The sequence below is a fragment of the Anser cygnoides genome, chromosome 9 (genome assembly GCF_040182565.1).
Source record: "Anser cygnoides isolate HZ-2024a breed goose chromosome 9, Taihu_goose_T2T_genome, whole genome shotgun sequence".
NCBI classification, from domain to species: Eukaryota; Metazoa; Chordata; class Aves; order Anseriformes; family Anatidae; genus Anser; species Anser cygnoides.
This window is the reverse complement of record NC_089881.1, coordinates 2,189,568-2,210,442: the sequence shown is the minus strand read 5'-3', so window position 1 is coordinate 2,210,442 and position 20,875 is coordinate 2,189,568. Positions and strand designations below refer to the sequence as shown.

At 37.0% G+C, this 20,875-nt stretch overlaps 1 protein-coding gene across 3 annotated transcripts in view; it reads right to left on the bottom strand.

Annotated features, from left to right (window-relative positions):
• The window catches only part of LOC136791438 (sodium/hydrogen exchanger 9-like), an 86,275-nt gene that overhangs the window by 974 nt on the left and 64,426 nt on the right, over positions 1-20,875 (bottom strand). Inside the window, exon 7 of one of the 3 annotated variants that reach the window (XM_067002355.1) lies at positions 7-20,868. The exons of the other annotated variants lie outside the window; for them this stretch is intronic. Within the exon in view, the coding sequence (XP_066858456.1) occupies position 20,868 (1 nt within the window). The 3' untranslated portion in view covers positions 7-20,867. Of the gene's footprint in view, positions 1-6; positions 20,869-20,875 lie in introns of those variants that run through there. 3 annotated transcript variants of the gene reach the window in all.

Below are 20,875 nucleotides of genomic sequence, written 5' to 3'. Positions count from 1 at the left end.
CTGAAAAGAAAACAAAGAGATTGGGGAGAGGGAGAGAAAATGGAATAATGAATACAAACACATTATTATGATACTGGAACCACTAACTGAAAATAGACATTTTTAGGGACTCAAAATGCAAAACAAGGTTTCTTGGTGCTGATAGCAGATGGGAAGGCAAAGCAGATGGAGACTGGGGTGGGAAACAGTTTATTTTCAAGGTATCACAACGGAAATCAATAGTCTGCTGCCAGTCAGTAAACATTTTTATACAAGAAGTGCCATAAAGAATATTGTTTCCAAGCCGACTAAACATTAATAGGTGGTAGGTGTATAAGAAATGTGCAGGGAAGATAGATAACTTTGAATTATTTATTGACCATATGTCTTCGGTACAGTTATATATTCACAAATATTCCTGATAAAAACCGCAGCTTTATAGCTGAGGCTCAAATGGGTGATACAAATCACAGTAGGTACCAAATCTGCAGCAGCAATCTTGTCATAAACCACCTAGTAGTTCCCTTCTTGGTGTAACCCTTCATAAATACAACTGAAAGCATATCAAGAACTCAACAACAGGAAGCCTTGAGGACAGAATGAATGTTGTCCCACAGGAAGAAACTGCTGAAGTTGTCAGAGGTCATCTCCCATGTCCCACCTCTGAGCACAACCATCAAGAGTATTTCTGAATGGGAAATGATGTCACCGCAGGGGAGATTGTGCACTTAAAACATTTCTGAGACTTTCAGGATTAGTATTTGCCACTAGCCAGTTATTTCCATAGAAATACCAAATATATATGCATTTTTTGCTTCTGGAGGCATTAAACTTAACAGATACACAATAACCCTGAGCCTCCTAAACACTAATTAAGCAACATTTCAGATCTTTGTGGTTCTGTTGCATCCAGTACTGTAGGCCTTTTATGTTTGTTGTGAAAGAAAATGTACTGAGCTTGGCACTGGATTCCAGAATGTAGCTTGGGTTGCTGGAAAATGGTTGGTATTTTAAGCATTAAAAATTTAGAATTTTTAAAATGTTTTGAATATTTTAAGCTCTTGCATATTAAGTATGTGGTCCCAGCAGTATGATGTCTTCCATCTGGAGTTAAGACTTAGAGACATAGCTCTTTATGGAGGATTTTCTAAACAGTTACATTGATTTAGGAATCTGCAAATAATATGAAGACAAGTGAAAACAGACATCATACTTTCAATCTGTAAAAAAGGCACAAGGATTCTGAAACATATGGTGAAGCACCACTAAATATGGGAGGTAAATACTAACGCACTAGAATGGAAATCACTAAGCACCAAAATCTGGTATCTCTAGTTATGCTGATCAGCACCATCACAAAACTAGTGAGATGATTCATACTGGAAAGTGCTATTAATATAACTACACAAAATACTGTTCCCAGAGGAAATGCTATTTGACAAAATGCTGCTCTCTAAGTTTTCAGTCCTCTTTCAGCTGTGACTCTCTTTGACCCTATTCTTAGACCAAGGGTCAGTTATAGTTCTTTGCTTCTCTTGCCTTCAAATGACTCTTGAAATGTTTGTCTTCTCTGCCCTATTGAATATTTGTTGTTTTAGACCTCGTAGGAAATAAAGAACTATATTAAACCACAGATATATTTGCTAAATGGATGGAATCGATATCTCTGTCAAAGGAAATCCTATCTGTAGTGATACTGTGCAATTATGTTTATTCTAGAGAAGAGAAGGCTCTCTGGACCTTATATTTTAGCATCCTTCCAATACTTAAAGGAGTCTTACAAGAAAGATGTGGAAAAGCTCTTTACCGGGATGTATAGCAATAGGACAAGGGGTAATGAACTTCAAGTAAAAGAAAGAAAATTTAGATTAGCTCTAAGGAAAAAATTCTACATTCAGAGGGTGGTGAGGCCCTGGCCCAGGCAAGCTGTGGGTGCCCCATCCCTGGCAGTGCTCAAGGCCAGGCTGGATGGGGCTTTGGGCAGCCCGGGCCGGCGGGAGGTGTCCCTGCCCATGGCAGGGTGTTGGGACTGGGTGGGCTTTAAGGTCCCTTCCAACCCAAATTTTTCTATAATTCTGTGATTCTATAAACTAATCTGCTAAGTGTATTTTGTATACTTAGGGAGGGCTTCAGTTTAGTTAGTTAGAGTTGAAAATCTTTAGTAGTGTAACTAGAAATGCTAGATCTAAAACTTTAGGCATGTCTTGACTGTAAAGCAGACACTTGGTTCTCTTTTATTTAACTCAAATAAGTATACAGTGCCTGCAGCACTTACTATATATTGCTTAATGAATTATAAATCAGGAATTGATCATTTGTGTCACAGGTGCTCTGAATTCACTACTCACAAACATTGAGTGGTGAATTTAGGGAGGTCAGCCTGACCACATCCTAAAATAAAGCAAAACCATTCAATTATATTGATGGGCTCTGTCCTCAGAAAAGAATGCTCAGTAATAAAAAGTAAAACAACCAAAAAAAAGTATTGACATGGAGAGAAAGTTTACTAGTCAAATTTCAGCTATTGCCATTAATGGACTTTTATTTATTTATTTTTTATTTTTTATTATGTACGTTAACCTTAAGGCAAGAGAAGTTGACTTTGTTAATACCAGTCAGGGTTACAATTTACCAACAGCTTTCAGGTGTAGAGACAGCTAGAAGAAAACATCCTATTCTTGATGTAGTTATTTCAGCAACTAATATGGAGTGACTCATTCTCAGTGGGAAATTTTTCTACTCAATATGCTCGCCCAAAAACATGGTATTTTTTTTAACCTCCATAGCACAACATATGCTCATTATACCAACTACGGTTTCTGCTATAAATCTTTTCAGAACTAAGGTTTCCCATATACCAATTTCCTACAGTTCAAAGAGTATTTAGTTCTATTTTTCATTCTGTATTATTCTGAACTAGATTTATTATTTTCCTTTTCTGAATGTTTCTTCTTTAATACTATATTTTAGCTATATTTTAAGCATCCAAAATACATACTAATTTACCTGGTAGTTTTTCTTTATGAGCTACACATAGATGGAACAGAGTTTTATACTGTTTATTCCAGTACTTCCTGCCAAGTCAATTATTTGATCTAAAAGCAAAATTTCAAAGTTTAACACTGGAGAGAAACATAATTAAACTTAGAGAGCCTCTACTCTTCTGCCTCTTCTCAGAGAGCAATTCAAGAAACACGCTGGCATGGCTTGCTGTTGCTGTTAGTCTGCTCTCTGTGCCTGTTGCAAAAGGGGGTGATCTCTGTTCGTTATCAAGCAGTGTGTGAAACTTTGATATTAAATTTGAAACTGCATTTAGTTTTTTAATATTAGGGGTTTTCTAATTGTTAAACTAGTATAACTAAAAAATTGTGTGTTTAGATAAGTTTGTATCAACGTTGGATTTAGGAAATCCTAAAAATAAATACAATAGAAAACTGTCTTCAGAGTTTGATAACTGAACAGAACTAATGTCAAAGATATGCTTTACTGACCACCTATAGTGAGAAACAATTGAGGGACAGAGTGAAAGATTTTTGTTAGGTCCTCAGTGAGTGCTTGACAGACATATCTCACAAACACCTCCCCCAGTCCCTACTATCCTACTGGTTCTTATAAAGATTAACTAGTACCTCCTGTATTAGAAACCTATTTCATGGATCCCTTTTTCTACTCAGTTCTTCTGTGCTTCCTTGACCAAATATCAATGGACAGGGTCAAGTGTTTTCACAGCTTTCAAAATGGAAATATAGGCAATATTTATTTAGACAATAAAGTGTAAGTTGCGATCATAGCTTTTGCTTGAGACAGAAAGAAGGATTTATAGCTTGTGCCATTTATACCACACAGATCATTCTGCTTCTTCCCTCCATGACCTGTTAAGATCATTTTAGGATGAAACCTCAGGATGGTGAATGGTTCTTTCTATGGGGTTGTATAGAGATATAATACTAAAAGTTTCCATGGTAAGTAGAATTTTAAGTGCTGTTGTAGTAGGAAGAGTATAGCCATGTTTCAATTTACATCTTAATTGATTAGTTTTTACATCCCAATATTCTCAAGAAATATCTTATTTACTCGTAATATACTTTTCTTGCTACAATTTTTTTTCCAGTTTGTGAATTGGGAAATAGTCTGTGAATCTGTGAATATAATTTCATTTAAATGATAGTATTTTACTTTAAAAAATTGAATGTATTTAGGATTAGAGCAAAGGTTTTTCAAGAAGTCATGAAAGCTTTATGAGGAAAAATCTGTATATGAGGTTAAATCTTGTATTCTGCCTTTGGCCCCTGTCAAGGCCTGACATGCCTCGGGCTGGCATGGCAGCATCAAACAGAGAGGTGTTAATCTGTTGTAACTAACAGAACAGCACAAAGATCCTTGGTTTTGATAAAAGCCAAAGTGATGCAACACATGTATTAGATGAGTTTTAAAAAAAGATGATATGCTAGAAAAAAAGGCATGCAAGGATCAGAATAAAAATATGTGCAAACTGCAGAAAATTTCTGATAGAATGATGTGGAATCAGTTATTAGAAATAACTAGTAGATAAACTGGTTTATTCCTTTCTTTCTTCCTCTGTTTATTTGACCAACGTGAAAGCAAAAAGCTTATGATCTTCAGAAAAAGACTTTTTTCCACTTGCTAGGTCAAAGGGCTTCCTATTGCCCAGTGGCCTTTTTCCTGTTTGCTGTACTGCTGTGTGCTACATAATACTGCACAGAAGAGAATCAGGGACAATGTTAAAAATAAAATCATGCTGAATATACAGAAACATGAGATATTCCTTAAAATACCTTCACGGAGTGAGAGGGATTTCCCTCAGGTGATAAATAATTATAGAACTACATGGTGATTTTATCAGCTGCTAATTAAGAAAAACAAAATAGGCCATTTTATGACAGAGTTCAAGGTTGTTTTTGAGAGGGAAAGAATGTTCTTCTTTCCTAACATTATACTTATACAGATAAAGGTAGGTCACTCTACTGTGTTAGAAAACTTGGAGTTTTCAGAGAAGTGGAGTGAACTGAACAATTTCTGTTCCCTCTAAACTTTTTAACTATATGATTTTCCTAAAAGTGTTCGAAGAAAGCCCGAAGCACAGAACTGTAATTTTCCCAAAAGGCAAGTGTTTGAACCAGGAGCTCAATGTGAAAGTGCGTGTGTACCACTAGACACCTACACCTTCTCTTGGCAAGTTTTAGGTTGGTAAAGGCTTCCGGGCTGCCTCATAAAATAGCTCCTTGCCCAGTAATAGCAAGTAGATGAACTATAAAAATGAAAACAAATGAGATAAGATTGGGATGTGAGTATGCTAAGCAAATAAAAGCATCTGTGAAGTAGAGACAAGCTTTGCAAATGATTAAGGGAGAGGAAAGAAGTGGCACACTGCTGCAGGAAGTCTTTAGGACTTGCAAAAGCAACCTATTGTAACAGTAGATTGAGGCAAGTATGTGGAGATCCTCTAGATGAAAACTTCCAAAACCAAACTTACTGCATTTTTCAGGCATATTTAGAATGGTGTTTGGTAAACAAAGTCCACGCACAGAAGGTGCATTAGAAGAACATAGATGAGTCTATGTTCATCCTTCATTGTAAAGAAATCTGTCTCCCTGGAATTTATTCCTGACAATATTTGTGAATGTTCAGAAGATTAAGGCTCCAGAAGTGTGGAGTTCACAGAAATTTGGACTTTCTATTTATATACTTATAAGTACTGCAAAAAAAGTTGCAGTTGCATCCAAATCTGAATGTCCAAAATATTGCAGTGACATCCAAATCTGGATGTCGAAAACTTTATTCTTGGCAGTACATCACATCATGGTTTTATTCCACTCGCAATCTGGTTTTAGCACACGGTTAGTAGTTCTATTGGTTTTAGTTCTAGAAGAAGATCTAGCAGCTATTTAAGAATCTACCTTATAGAAGGAATTACACTCTATTACATTTTCTCCGTGTAATGGAATATTTGCTTCCTCTCTTTCCTGTCCTTACCTTTGTTCCTTTCTAGGCTTTTCTAGACATTATGAGCTGTTATTGGACTTCTTGTTTTGATTAATTCAAACCAAACTAACACTTTCTGTCATAGAACATAGGGATTTTACTGTTTATAGAAACCTTTCTTAAAGTAGATTTGTTATCAATTCCAAAGTGGCTCGCTGATGGCAGATGTCAAAGCACAAGGCATGGTAGAAAGGTACAACTGTCATAGAGTTTATGGAAAACATAAGTTTTCCCATTTATGAGGAAATGCAACATCTGCATGAAAATGAAGAAGGAATTCAGTCTCTCTGCTAAATTTTCACTTAACATAAAATATCTAGAGTTACTGATAGATTCAATCTTCTTTTTAAATGACACAAGGCATTTTCAGACCAGATTTAACTGCATAGCTTAGTAAATTCATCAGCATTATTATAAAGCAGCTGCAGAATGTGAGTGACTCTGTCCCTTAACTTGGGCAGTCAGAAGTCAGCTTAGCTCATCAGGAGTCATTTTTGATAGCTACTGACAAATATTTTCTACACTGGTAATTATTTCAGTTTTCTTCTGTGTTCAGGCCTGAGCTGACACAGAGCAGCACCTGGCAGTACAGCTGGAGCAAATAATGAGTAGTTTGTGTTGTTCCAGGTAGACATTCCCTAATGCACATCTTAGTTTTCATCTGCCCTCAAACATCAGGGGGCTGCAGAAAACCTGTCATTCTCCCGCCATCTCCACTGCCTCCCTAGCCATTACCCTTAGGGAGCCTCTTGCACCCTTAGAGAGTCATAGGTACCATCTCTTTACCACGGTGATCCTGCCCTGAAAGTTCCACCACCTTCACCTTTAAAGGAGCTGGTCGCTCACCCACCTTCATGGGGTTGAACCCGGTGTCCTGGTGCCCAAGAAGACCTCTGCAAGCTCCTCCTGACAGAAGTGCTGGGAACTCCCCCACCCTCTAATCCTGTTCAGAACTAGGTCCCTACAGACTTTTAGTCACTGCAGACACATAGAAAGGAGATGTGAGATTACAGTTTTGATGATGAGTGATACCCTAATGGGCTTGCAGACTGAACAATTTCAAGTCCAAAGCCATATCTCAACTAGTAGGGGTATTCTTTACCTGTGTACATCTGAGAAACAGGATGTACTGTTTGTGAAACCTGACATTCATACTCATTAAGGCATGGTGCAGTAGAAAAATTAAAGTAGGGCATAAATTTCTAAGTACCCCAGGCACACAAATTATGTTCCTTATACTGAAATTGGTGCCTTCGAACATGTTGTGCCACAGTATTCTTCAATTCTTGTAGTTTTCTAAACTAAATTCCAAGTGAATTAAATTTTTGCTTCTCTTCTCATAAACACTGGATACAAACAACACGTTTTTATAACTGAGTCATGTACATATACAGTATGAAGCCTGTAAAAGAGTTATTGTGTCTGGAAGACATGATAAAGGTGAGGAACCAGATACACCCCCATGGATTCAGAACAGCACACTAATCTTTTCAGCAAAGGTGGCAGTGTCCTGATCACTAATATTCTAAAATCTACCTTTTTTGGAGTAGTTTTTCCTCTCAAAATGAGAGGAAAACATGCTGAACCCCTAGCTCAGCTGTGTCTTAAATCTTCCTTACCAAGTTTTCCCTTTTCTTTCCACAAGAAGTGTGTATGTACTTCTCCTACACTTAGTGTTCTGAGGCATACACAATATGGCATATCGTATATGTACAGGAGTCCTAACATTGTCATTACCTTGTCCTAGGCAAATGCTGCCTTCTTTTTATCTTTAATAGAAAGAAAGCCTGATAAACTGCAACCCTGACATAATTCTTTGTAAAATCAAACTAAGGCTTTAATAGTAAAATATGTTAGCATTTATCTGAGGCTTGGTATAGGAATATTTCTTCCTTAAATGACAGCTATTGCTTCTAAATGTCTAATTTTCATACATCTTTTTGAAAATATCACAGTCATTTTGCAGTGACAACTCTGTTCCCAAAAGCCTGCCCCATATCTTTGAGAGGAATGAAGCACATCAGCAGAAAACAGATGGCTGATAGTGGTTCATCTGTGACGGTATGTGCTGTATTCTGCATTACGCTGTTACCACTGTCCTTACTTATCAGCTGATCATATCAAAAAGCGCATAATTTAGAAACTTCTGTGCCTGCAACTGTGATTATTTCTCATTTGGGTATCACTAATGTAATCTACCTCAGTGTTTAACTTCCATTGTTTTCAAACATAGCAAAAAGAGAAATGGCTTGTGTATCTAAAGCGACCTGAAGGGTGTCCTCACATTTAGGGAGCTCTGAGTGGCAGCTGTAAAGATGCTTGTAGTGGGAAGAAAGTAGAAACAAAGAATCAATGTCCAAGGAACATAAATACGTAAACGTAAATTATTAATGTATTAATATGAAGAGCTGGATTTCTCTTCTGCCTTGCATCTCTCTGTAATAACTTATACCCAAGTAAAATAGAATTTACAAATTAAAACAGTACTGTAAAAACTGTGCAGTTTTTCTGCAGAGAAAACACGACTGTAAAAGTTACTAACCAGGGATGTATCAAACTGCCAACCCTCTGAGTTAACAAGAAAAAATGAACAAGGAAAAATCCTCCAAACACTTTCTGGAGAAACTGAAAGAAATACAGTCCTATGTGGTATTTGAAACAATTCTGCTCCACCATGCTACTTAAACAACCAGACATGAATGGCAGAGCATGTCTAATGAATAAGAGTACTTTAAATATAATATAATAAAAGTATAAAAGTAAAAAATAAATAAATAAATAAAAAATAAAAAAGAATAAAAGTACTTCATACTTTGTGAAGGCATTCTCAGACATCCAGGCACTAATCCCCAGAAAGTGCGTCAAATAAAATTGTTTCCTGAACAAGATGACAATGATAAAAAACAAAAAGAGAAACTAAAAATTTGAAGAGATATATTGTGCCATTAAGGGAATTAGATGTGGTGTACGAATTAACACTTCTACTAACATTTGTCCATGACCCTAGACTACCTTTTTGCCTCCTTACTACTGATACCTGACTTAAAATAGCTGCTGTCCACTCTCAGCTTTCACATCTCTAGACCCAACCATCCAAACTTGTTTAAATGATTTAATGATTTTTATTTATCTAATAGTAAAATAAGGAACAGCACTTGCTTTCTTCTTATGTGCTTGGACCTTTCTCTCCTATCACCTTTATATTATTCTTTATTATATCATTCTTCATCTTTGTATTATCCTTCAGTTTTTTGCCTGTGAACCGTTCGCCACTATTTACTTAAAGCAGAGTTGATAAATATTTATCAGAAACATTTATACAACCTTCAATTTATGTGACAGTTCTTATATTAGTCCAGGGTGATGTGTTCATGAAATAAGGATATTCACTGAAAATGGTATTTCTCTTTTGAAAGACAAAAATTGAATTCAAGTGTAATTGCAAATGTTCCATGAGTGTAGGGCAAAGAGTTTAATGTCCTCTTGGAGGTCTAATTCTATCCGCAGCTCAGTTTTATTTTTACAAAAGTGGCAAAAGGTGATACTACGGGACTTATTTTACTCTATACACCCGGAGCGCAAAGAATAAAACATCAGAGCTAACAAGATGCTGACTGATATGTCTATAAGAAGCACGGGAGGTGATTGCTGACTGGATGGGTAGTTTTAATTAACCCTCCCCTTGTACTAAAATTATTGGGATAACTCCAGAATGAGACATTGGAGCCATTGAACTACCCTTGCCTTTTACGGTGACGGCATTAATGCAAATAAATGCGATATTCATCTATGTCAATTGAATTCTACCTTCCTGTTGGTAAAATGATACTGCCTGATGGTTGCCTGCACTGAGTGATACACGTTAGAATGCTGCAGCAGATTACTATTAAATGACTGTGATTTACTGTCATTCTGCTTGAACACTCTGGATGAGAAACTGCCTCAAACTGCTTTTACAATGATGAACATCTGAAGTAACTCCACTGATTCAGTGCAATCGTTCCAGATTTGCACTGGAGTCATAAAAAAGTAGAATTTGACCCAAACACTTTATGAAACATCTCGAGGAGACTGACTAGCCATGATAAATCCTTTGCCCCTGTGGGCAACTAGTAGAGCTTTGGGGGACACAGTTTGTGCTAAACCCTTACTGAACCATAATTTTATTTCTCAGAATCATACAGCCCATAGTTTTGCTCAGGAGAAGCTTAAAACTGAAATAAAAGAAAGTGATGTATATTTTATTTCAGACAATACTTCCTTCATTTAGAGTTTGACTCAGCGTCATAACATTGTAGCAGAACTCACAACAGCTTTCTGCCTTGTAAAATACTGAGGGATGAATAACAACCTTCCATTTTTTAGGAATATCTAGTCCTTATCCTCCACAAACACACAGTCCTACTTGCATCACTCTCCTCTGGGATTTAAATCAACTTCTCCTTGAGAGCTAGGTGGTTAAACAGTATTATGCTGTACTATAATCTTGTAGCAACCTGGAAATCCCCTGGAATGAATCCAAATGCAGGGGTAGAGAGGCAATGTCAGCTTGCTAGCTGATCAATGAAGGAACTGATGTGATAAGTTCTTATTCAATAGTCAAAGAGTTTTTCTTTTCTGTGGCCTCTGCTTATGAAGATCCTGATGTGTTTAAGTGTGGTGTGTCCCATTTGTGCTCTCAAGACAGCACTCCAGATTCACAGGAGGCCTGCCTGTAAATTACTCAGCTCCCAGAGACAGAGCAAGGAAGTTGTAAGTACCCAGAGCTCCTCATCTTGAGGAAAACAAATAGCCTGTTCTTTCACTCATTCTCTCCTCTTTGCAGCAAAACAGGAAAGAACCCCATTCTTTGGGGGTAAATTTGCTTTGGTAAATTTACCTCAGGCACCACAGAAGTAATTTTATTCTTTTTTCTCTGTTTTTCCTCTATGTTACCTCCCTGAAATAAGCTGTCCATGGCACAAAAGTAATTTACTGAAGCAGGACTACATGACAATGTGTGTTCAAAAGAACCCCAGAGTTCTGTAACTAGTCAGTGAAATATGGTACTGCTTGTCTGTTAAGAGGTCTTGTAAGCTACTGTTTTTGATTAAAATATTATATCCCAGACAGAGCTACATCTGCTTTTAGAGGATGCATGTAGTTGCTAGAGTGGCTGGATAGTCTATTGTCAGTACCAAAGTCCTCTGCCAAATTTCTGGCCTACCAACAACCTTGGGCTTTTTTACTTCCAGAATGTAAGAGATCCTATACGAGATTAGGAAAAGAGCCCTCAGTCTCCCTTCACACAACCTGAGCATCTTTAGCAACTTGTGAAAAGAGCAGTGCATTCAGGGGCCTGGTGCTGAATACAACTGAGGAAGATAAATTATGTTAAAGCCCATAAAGTAGAGTGAAAGTTATCTGAAAGTCTTTCTAAAATTCTTTTCAGTTTTAGCATGGTCCTCCTCTCCCACCTAAGACTCTCTAAAGTGTAAGAAATAAGAAAAATGTTCTTTGGTATGTGTCCACATTGTGGTATGTGGTCACCTTTCAGTCTGTGCTTACAAGCCACATTTTATCCTTATTTGAAGGGATCTAAATAGGAAAACAGCTTTAGATTTCATGTATATTTTCAACGTCTGGGATACAGTTTGTTGATCTACCCAGATTCTTGTGGAGATTTTAAAAAGTGATTTAATGTTCTGAGAAATGTTGGAAGCATAAAGAAAATGGCCTATGTGATTCCTAAAGTACCTGGGCCATATGCTGAATGACTACACCTCAATCCTGACTTGGAACATGTACCTTGAGGCTGGCGCAAAACTGCCCTCATTAGCCACATTTTAATAGGAGAAATAGTACATTGTTACCTTGGGTAGCCCAGTAGGTTGCAAATGATATGAAGGAAAATCTTGAAGGATAGCTCATTTTGAACTATTTTGTGTTAGTATTGCAAACTGCCTATGAATTTTTTCATTGCGTTAGATATTAGCTTGTTTCAAGGATGGGTCACATCCTTTTTCCCTCAGTGAAGACACACCCTTCATGTATACTCAGTTTGCTGTCTCTGTGTTTCAGCTGAGAACGTAGCTGTTATGGGAATGATTTTCAAATCTCGGTACCCTAACAATTTTTTTCAAACCCCCACCAAACAGATGAAAATTTTTGGCTCTTGATAATCTGGATTTGAGATGAGCCAGTAATCTAAAGAAGAAAATCTTTATAATCGCCTGAGCTGTCCAATCCCACCTACATTTCATTATTGAAAATATTTTCTAAATTTTTCTTTAAAAAAAAAAAAAAGGAAAGGCTAGAGAAAAATGACTCTGGTGTTGTCTGAATGAAATACTATCTTGATAACAGAGCTTCTCTCACAAATATTAGTTCCACTTCTGTTGCTTTATAATACATGGTTGCAGTTGTTGCCATGGCAATTTTCATTTTAAAAAATGTATCCAAGTGAAGACAAGAAATGCAGCTGTTATCATGAGAAAGTCTAAAATAAATCCAGATGTGAACTGCATGTTCTAGTGTTGGCAGTAACAATGTCAAAAACAAAACATGTTACATGTTTTGTCTTCTTGACATAGTGGAGCTGAGAATAGGGATTTAGGGATATTTTGAATTGTAGGGCTCTGGTTCCAATCTAAATATAGCAAATGAACAGAATAAAACTTACCTTAGGGAAAGACACTTCACTTGCTACAAAAGCTGATCAGCCTCGCACTGAGAATGACAGTAATATTCCTATAGGAACAAGTTGGACTTGAAGCTCTTCTCATTTACCTTTCTGGTAATACTAATATTCTGGTACTTACAGCTTATAAAAAGAAAGAAAAACCCAAGCCATGGTACAAATTTTCAAATTGCAATTTTATTACTTGTTGTCTTATCACTCTGTATCCTGAAGTTCTTTAAAATCACTGCTATACATTTAATATTAGACGCAGAATATTAAAACAAAATCATGGGACTGTGCACTACAAGGAAGGTTGGATTCAGCAAGTCCCAACACACCCACTTATAGTCAGGCACTGGAAAACTACACTATATTGGTTAGGTGTAGTCCATTTAAGTTACTGTAGAGAAAAAAGCATTTAAGGATAGAATTTCTGAGAAAGAGATAAAGGAACAGCTCTGGACTTATTTCAAAGTGAAGAAAAAAAGTCACAGTATGGACTTTTATCTTCCAAAGCAGGAATTAATTGTCCAAAGCATGAGCAAGAAAGTTTAGTTTAGAGACCGACTGTCTAGTCTGATAGAGTATGGAACATGGGCTGGATGCAGACACTGAAAGGCAGCTTTGCATCAAGCTTTTTCCTTTTCTCCTTGCCTGGGAGCTGCAGAAGACTACGTTAGCTGAAGCTATTCTGAATTGTACCTGGGTGTCCACAACCTCACTGGGTTGTTTCAGCAGCTTGCGGCTGCCGAGAACAACAGAGAGATGGCTGTGGAAGCTTGTGAAAATTGTTGTACTCAAGAGTTAAGTCAGTGTTGACTATGAAAACTGCAAATACCCTTTACTATGGAGCATTACTCAGACTCACTCACGATAAAATTAAAGAAGGGGGAGGAATCACCAGTTAGGCAATGAAGATGATGTGGATAGAATTTCAGTCCCAAACTCTAAGTCAATCACAATCGCAAAAATTATTTTTTCCTTAAAGACTATAGCTAGAAGAGAAATACTAGAACAGACATACCGTGTGTCTGGCTTCTATCTCCAGGGATATTTCTCTCAAAACTGTTGGTATCACATTTATTTCCCAATCCCTAGTAGTTTGAAATAAGCAAAATTTAAACAGTGCTACATGAACATGCGCCACTCTTGAAAAACAATCTAAAAGATAACTGGAATTTTGAAAATAGTTTGGATAATTGAATCCTAAAAAAAACCAAAACCAACCAACCAAAAAAAAACACGATGCAGTTCCTTAAATATATTGCAAATCCCTTAATCAAATAGACCTTATACCAAATATATTAAATGTGAATTCTTGCTTAAGAATATATTATTCAGAAGTACATATGCTAAGGTTCTTGGACATGCAGCTTATTTTGAACTATTTCTCAACTGCAAGATTAAAATAGTTAAGTAAGATCTCCCTTTGTTTAAAATTAAGATCTCTGCTTATTTGTGGACTTGATCCAATGCACTCTGGAAAATCTCACAGAAATGATAGGCAACCAAACATAATTTTTGCTTCTGGATTCATAAAGATTCCATTGATTTACTGTTTTAGTATGATGCATTAAGTTCCACTACTTAGTTTTCAAATAGATGCTTTCCCCAGACAGGCAGTTCCATGAGGCTTAACCATAGCTATTAATAAATGAAAATAATTCTCACTAGCTTCATCACCCTCATAATTACTAGAATAAAGAAGTCTTTCCTCACAAACTTTTGCATTCACCTCTCTCTTACAATGTGCAGTGAAAACACTCTCCTAGCTATGGGCTCAGTCATGCTAGCTCTAGAAATAGAATGTAAAACTGCAAACAAGGGTCCTAACATGATCCTAACGTCCCTTTAGCATTATTCTGTAGGAATAAAAATACTGTAATAAAGAATATGTATACTGCTAAAGTGGTTCAGGAGACTGAAACATTTTCTTCAGTAATATTTTCATCTAGCCATAACCATTTTCCAGTGTGTTTAAGGCAGCTAACAGCATTCTGCTATGCACTCTTATTCTCATCTCTCTTGCTGTCATTTCTGTCTGCTTGCTACACATCAGCAAACAATGTAGAAAGGAACAACGGATTTATTATTATTATTACTGAGTATAAGCATGTAATGAATGGGGATACAAAATGAAAACACTGTGTTTAATGATGATTTCACTTTTGTGAAGTTTTGTAATGGAAAAATTGCTAAGGGAAAAGGGTGCATATCAATTTATTCAATGAGTTGTTGGGATGCTATTTTGTTCAAAGTTTTAATCATCTTTAAAGCTTCCTTTTCAAAATACAAATTCTAATGTCACCAGGTCTCCCCAGAAATGTACTGAAATTTCAGTATGAATCCAAACATACACATAATAAATTCAAAATATGTAGATCATTATAATTAGCAGTTAGTTGGAGAACATCAAAGTACCACACGTATTAGGAGGAAACCGATAAGAGTAGATTTTTTATTTGGTACAGTGGTCTTTACAGCAAGTGTTCATAAGTCCCATTTCCCTAAGCGCAGTAGAAACTAACAAGCTTTGTCACGCTGGCCTCTCTCAGGGCCACTTAGACCACTGCTGCCCTGACTGTCTGATGTCTTTCAGTCTAGCTCACGCCTGCAGTGTGCCAGGCAATGCCCTAATTTTATGTGGGCATTGGTTTTTCCTGGTTTGTGCCTTTGCAAACTGACACTGATAAGGCTATATTTCCATGTTGTATTTCCACTTTTCATGACGACTTTTTTTTTTTTTCTTTTGAGATTACTGCAGCTGAAATCTAGCCATTTTGCAAAACCAGTATAGAGAAAATACATTTATTTGCCTATCTTGGACAAAAACTGTACAATTGCATAAGTATAAGGCTTTCTCACTATTCCACTTTGAAATTCAGACTTGTCTCTCCTAAGGGGAAGAAAGGAAATTACCCGTCTGTTGCTCCTGTGTCTTTCACTGCTATGAAAAGATGCCTGAGTCTAGCAATATTTTAAGGTTTCGGAAATGTTTAGCTGACAAATCTCAGTAGAGATCAGATAAAACTCATCAGCTAAACATCTTCTAAGACCCTATTTGCATTAGGCTTGTGCCATCTAAAATTCAAATGTGATTTTTTTTCCTGCAATTGCTGTTCCTCAAACTCTTCCGCCTACTGTTTGACCAGCCATCAGAACTGACCAGCAGCATCACTCTCTTGTCCTCCTCTCTCCCGTTTTTCACGAAGTAGTAAGGAGGAGAACTAAGAGCTATGTGTACCAGAAATAAAGAGGGGATATCTCTTGGCTTTAGGTAAAGAAGGAGATTGGTTTAGCAGTTTACAGTCCTGGATTATGCTTTAGAAATAATTTCTTTCCATCTCAGATGGGAGAGAAAAAGACTGGTGACTGCAGCAGTAGTGCTGGAGTAGGTCAATCAATTCAGGGGAACAGGTGGAGCGAGATAGAGACAGTGACCCTTGTCTATTGAAAAGATAAAAGTGAGAGAAAGAAGAAGATTGGGACAAAAACAAAATCAGGTGGAAATGATGAGAGAGTGGAGCTCTATAGCCATTGGAATAAATTCTAAGAATAGAAGTTTGCTGAGTCTCACCATTTAAGTAGCTCTGAAATGCACTAGCTAGAGGTATATGCTCCTCCTGCTGTGCCTGGCATGCAGGGAAGGCAGCTGCATGCTGCTGCTATCAATTATTCTCTTTGCTCAAGTGACAAAAGTTTATTCTGAAAACACTAAAGTTCCTAATCCAAATGTCAAACCACACGCACTGAGGTAATGTCTTGGATATGGACTGAGGGAGGTTTCTGTGGATGAAAAATAAACCCTAAAAATTACATTTGATTAAAATGTTTACAGGAGGTGTGTCTCCATTCCTCTTCTGTAAGACATGAAAATATATTTTGGGCATTATATAACTTTTGAGTACTTGATAACATTTGTGTTATTTTGATGTACGTCACGGATGACTCCCCATGTAAACACAAGCCTATATGTACATGTGTGCACATGCAAAAGAGTTTTATGTGGATTGATGTTGGTTCACTCTAACAGACTCAACAGTTTATGGATTTGAGTCTTAAAATAGAAAGGCTTGCAGTAGAAACCAGTTTACCTGATGCTGCTGCTGGTCAAATAAAAAAGAGGAATTAGAGCAGGTTAGAATGATAAAATTCAAATTAAGCTGGGGAGGATCACTAGGGACTTCAGTCTTTCCTGCTGCTGGGTAGCCACTGGAAATACGCAGCCCCATTCTACCACAGTGTGAACAGGTTCTTCTTGCATCTCTTTCATGCGATCACAACCTGATCTCCAAAGAATAAAAGAATTTTGATGGGGTTTTATACTGTTGGAACACAACCTCTGTGTCATTGAAATAGCCGTACTCTTCAATACAGTATTTCTGGAAAGGTTTTCAACAGTGAATAGGTATTGATGGGTACCAGTAAATGAACTGGCAAACTCTCCCTTGCCTTTCCAGTACATACACCTTTCCTACTGTCTGTCCTCCCAGGAAGACTTGAAAATATGTTCTACTGCAAGTACCAGGCAGACTGTTATGGACAGTGCCCTCATCCAGATGTGCTTTCTTTTGCAACACTTCAAGGGAAATAGTATCAATACATTCATTTTCGACTAAGAGGGAGTTGTCTCTCTAAGTGGAATTAGACTCTGTATGTAATTATCTTCCTCAGAAAATCTGTGTCATTCACTAGAGAAAGGTTATTTGGATAAAGAAAAACATCTGGAAGAGCTCAAAAAATAAGCTGACTCGTACCAGGGTGTATTTCAGTTATGAAGAGTTCCCAACTGAAATCTTTGAAATGAAGAAGCTTTGATGCCAATTCAGTCATTTGTATGGAAAATGTAGCTAAATAAATGCCTCTTAGATGTGATTTGCAAGCTCTGCAAGCAGCATGCTTAATTCCGAGCTTGCATTTCAAATTTTTAAATGTTATCATTTTGTTTGTGTAAAAGTGGACAGAAATACCTCCAGCAAGCCTGATTTGATTGGATATGACAAGTACAGACATTCCCAGCTGATTTGAGCTAAGTTACATTTTCATACATCCCTGAGGGTAATCTCCATAACAGTAGTCACTGAAATCTATTCTAGTTTACCAGACAGCAAACGGAGGCTGCCTATTCAAATAAATTGCATAAACAAAACAGAGTCAATTAGATAGCTTATAGCTAGAGACACCTTTAGCATGTATTTACTAGAAGCTAAGTAGAATTTTAATGTGGAGCTGATATTGGAAAAAGAGGTATGAAACATTAAAAAGTGAAAGAAACACAGTGATGAGGAATATCACTATTTCCTGAAAACGGTCTGTTCCAAGCCTCCATTTCATAGTGAAATTCCAGCTACAGCAAGCATTACAGAAATTCAATAGTATTTTTCCCTTGATTTAAGCACAAAACTGTTCTGTACAGTAAGGTTCACGGAGAAAAAAAAAGAAATGAAGTTCTAATAAGCAAGGACTCCACCATATTATGTAGGATTTCCTCTATTCTAGGAAAGAAGCTCTTTTAAAGTTCACGCTAATAGCAAGCTTGGTCAGCTTCCCAGTGTTTGCATCTCCTGTTCCAGATGGTCAGTGACGTGAAACTCTAATTATCATCAACAAAATAAGCAGGGACTAAACCCTTCCTCAAAGGTAAAAAGAGCAGATGGGCAACCATAATTTCATTATTATAGAAATAATAGTTTGAAAGGATTCCACATCCCCCTTCTTAAATCACTCACTACTTGCACAATTAACTCCTTGCTCTATTAATTTATCAGTTACTCTTATTTGTTTGGTTGAGTGGCTGCTTGGTATATAAGCCTTTCTAACACTAGTAGTAATAGTAGCCAATTTCACCTTGTCCAAGGGGAACCAGCAAGTGAAATGTTTGGGCTGAGCTTCCATCCAGCATTTTGCTTTCTTTCATGTTTTTCAGCAAATCCTATTTATTCCCCTCCACAATGTAGCAGTCATTCCTTCCCAGGAATCTTTGTGAGAATAATCACAAATAGTATTTTATGTGGAATGAGGCTGTGGCTGACTCCAGAGGTCTGGTTCTTAGTCATTTGTTCAGAACTGCAGCTCACAGAATTACTGCAATCTCCAAATCTTTGTCAAGGATTCAGAGTCATGCAAGTCAGTACCATGGAGCAGCTCTTCATATGCCCGTTGTGAGGCAGCGCTGGTCTCTCTTTGACCGGCAAGTTCTCGGTCAGGTTGCACAAAGAGCAACCACCCATCTAAGCCTACCACTGCTCAAACTGAGCACAGAGAAGCTCCAGTTCCTCTAGGTCTGCCAAATTTATTTATGTAAAAACAGCTCCAAAGGAGGGGTCTGGGGACATATCCCATATATTCTGTTTCTGGCAGAATCTCATTCCTTTCCTGAATCAGATTCATCACCTGATTAGACCGCACCATTCTTTAGAACTAACTGACCTAACTATTACACTTTTCAGTTTCCTTCCACTTCAGGAGCACATTTTCAACTTACGGATTTCAAACACAGACATTGCTAACAAAGCAAAATAAAATTCTGCAGAACTGCACCAGAGGAAAAATAATCATGCATGTAAACTAAGGTTTTTCTCTCCATCCCTATGAATGAACAAGAGTTAAGAGAACTTGTCTTAAGAGTTTACAATCTACAGGTTTCTGTATCAATGTCATGATCTGCATTTACACAGTGTGCCACATCTTGGTTTCTTACTATGTCTTTTCTTATGCTTGCTTCTTTTTTTCTAGCCATGTCTTCATAATGTCCATTTGTTGCCCTCAGCCTTTCAGTTTCATACTTTTTCTTTCATCCCTATTTCACCATCCCTTCCCATTCTTAGAAGTCTATATGCCACTTATGTTCTTTAGGCAAGAAAATGTTGCTTTTGTTAATCCTTTTTACCTTTTTCTCATCTGTCTGATGGCACGTGCCTGTATTTTCGTCTTTTCTTCCTTGGCCAGAAGTATACCTCTGTGTGCTATTTGTACAGTAGCTGGCAAAGAATGAGGCTTATACACTTCTGAGAAAGAAGGACATAGGTTGAAGAGTTCTACGTGTGGGTACACTAAAGCTATTAATTGTGTGTGCAGAAGTGCCCACTTTTGAATAGGATGTTTTTTACACTATGATTTACATACTGATTTGCCTAGGTTGTGTGAGTAACAGCTTGTCAACACATTTATGCATGTTAATATACATGTTAGAAATAAATAGATAAATAGAATTTAAATGTTGTTGTTGTTGGGTCACTTTTTGTTCTTGTTTTATTTTTTTACTTCAGTGACTGAAAAAGTATGATAGTAGACATTGAGAGATGGTATGAATAAATGGTTAAAATGGCTAAAAATACAGGGACAAGGAAGCAACAGTCTTTTTTTTTTTTTTTTTTTTTTATTATGCTATAACTCAATACTGAAGCAATCATAGTTTTCACTGTTTGCTAACAGTTCCTAATAAATCTGAGCAGGAGATATGGGTTACAGGCTGGCAGACTTCACCATATTCTTAGATTGAATGAAATCCTATTTACTTACAGATGATGGGGAAACTGAAACAAAGTATTGGTGATAGAAAAGTCTTAAATGACTGCATATAACACGAAAGGTTTTGAGACAGTAAATATGAGATCCCACCATGTCACTTTTAATGGCCATTTCCTGACTGCAACTGCAGTATAAGGGAAAAATATGAGATGAGAACATTCAGCTGTCTTTCCTCTGAAATTTGTTATTCAGTGGGTTCAGGGATCAAAGTGTGGCAAACTCTATACAGAATAATGCTCTGAAAATTGAAGGGCAAAGAACCCAAATCACAGACAGTCCATGACAAAAGAAGAAAGCTTAAAATATTCTTAAAGGGAGCCTTACATCTAGTGAGATATGCACCAAGGAGACACCCATCATACCTTTCAAAGCCAATATTATTTCCTGCAAATCCCAGCTCCTAATTTCATTATTCAGCAGCATAGTTACACTGTCTTTTCTTTTCCTGTATAGGACTACTGATTTTAATATAAAATAAACAAGGAATCACAATTAGAAATAAAGCCTGCTTGTGAAAAGTAAGAAAGTAACATTTGCTGATAATGGTTGTTAATTAACCAAACCAGTGACCAAGTTAAATGGAATATAAACTGAATATTTGTACCTGTATTTGGTGTGTGTCAAATGTCTGTTTCTTCAGTCTCTGACTACATTTTTCCTCCTTTGTAAACTTACCCTCTTGTTCGATGCCATACCTATAGA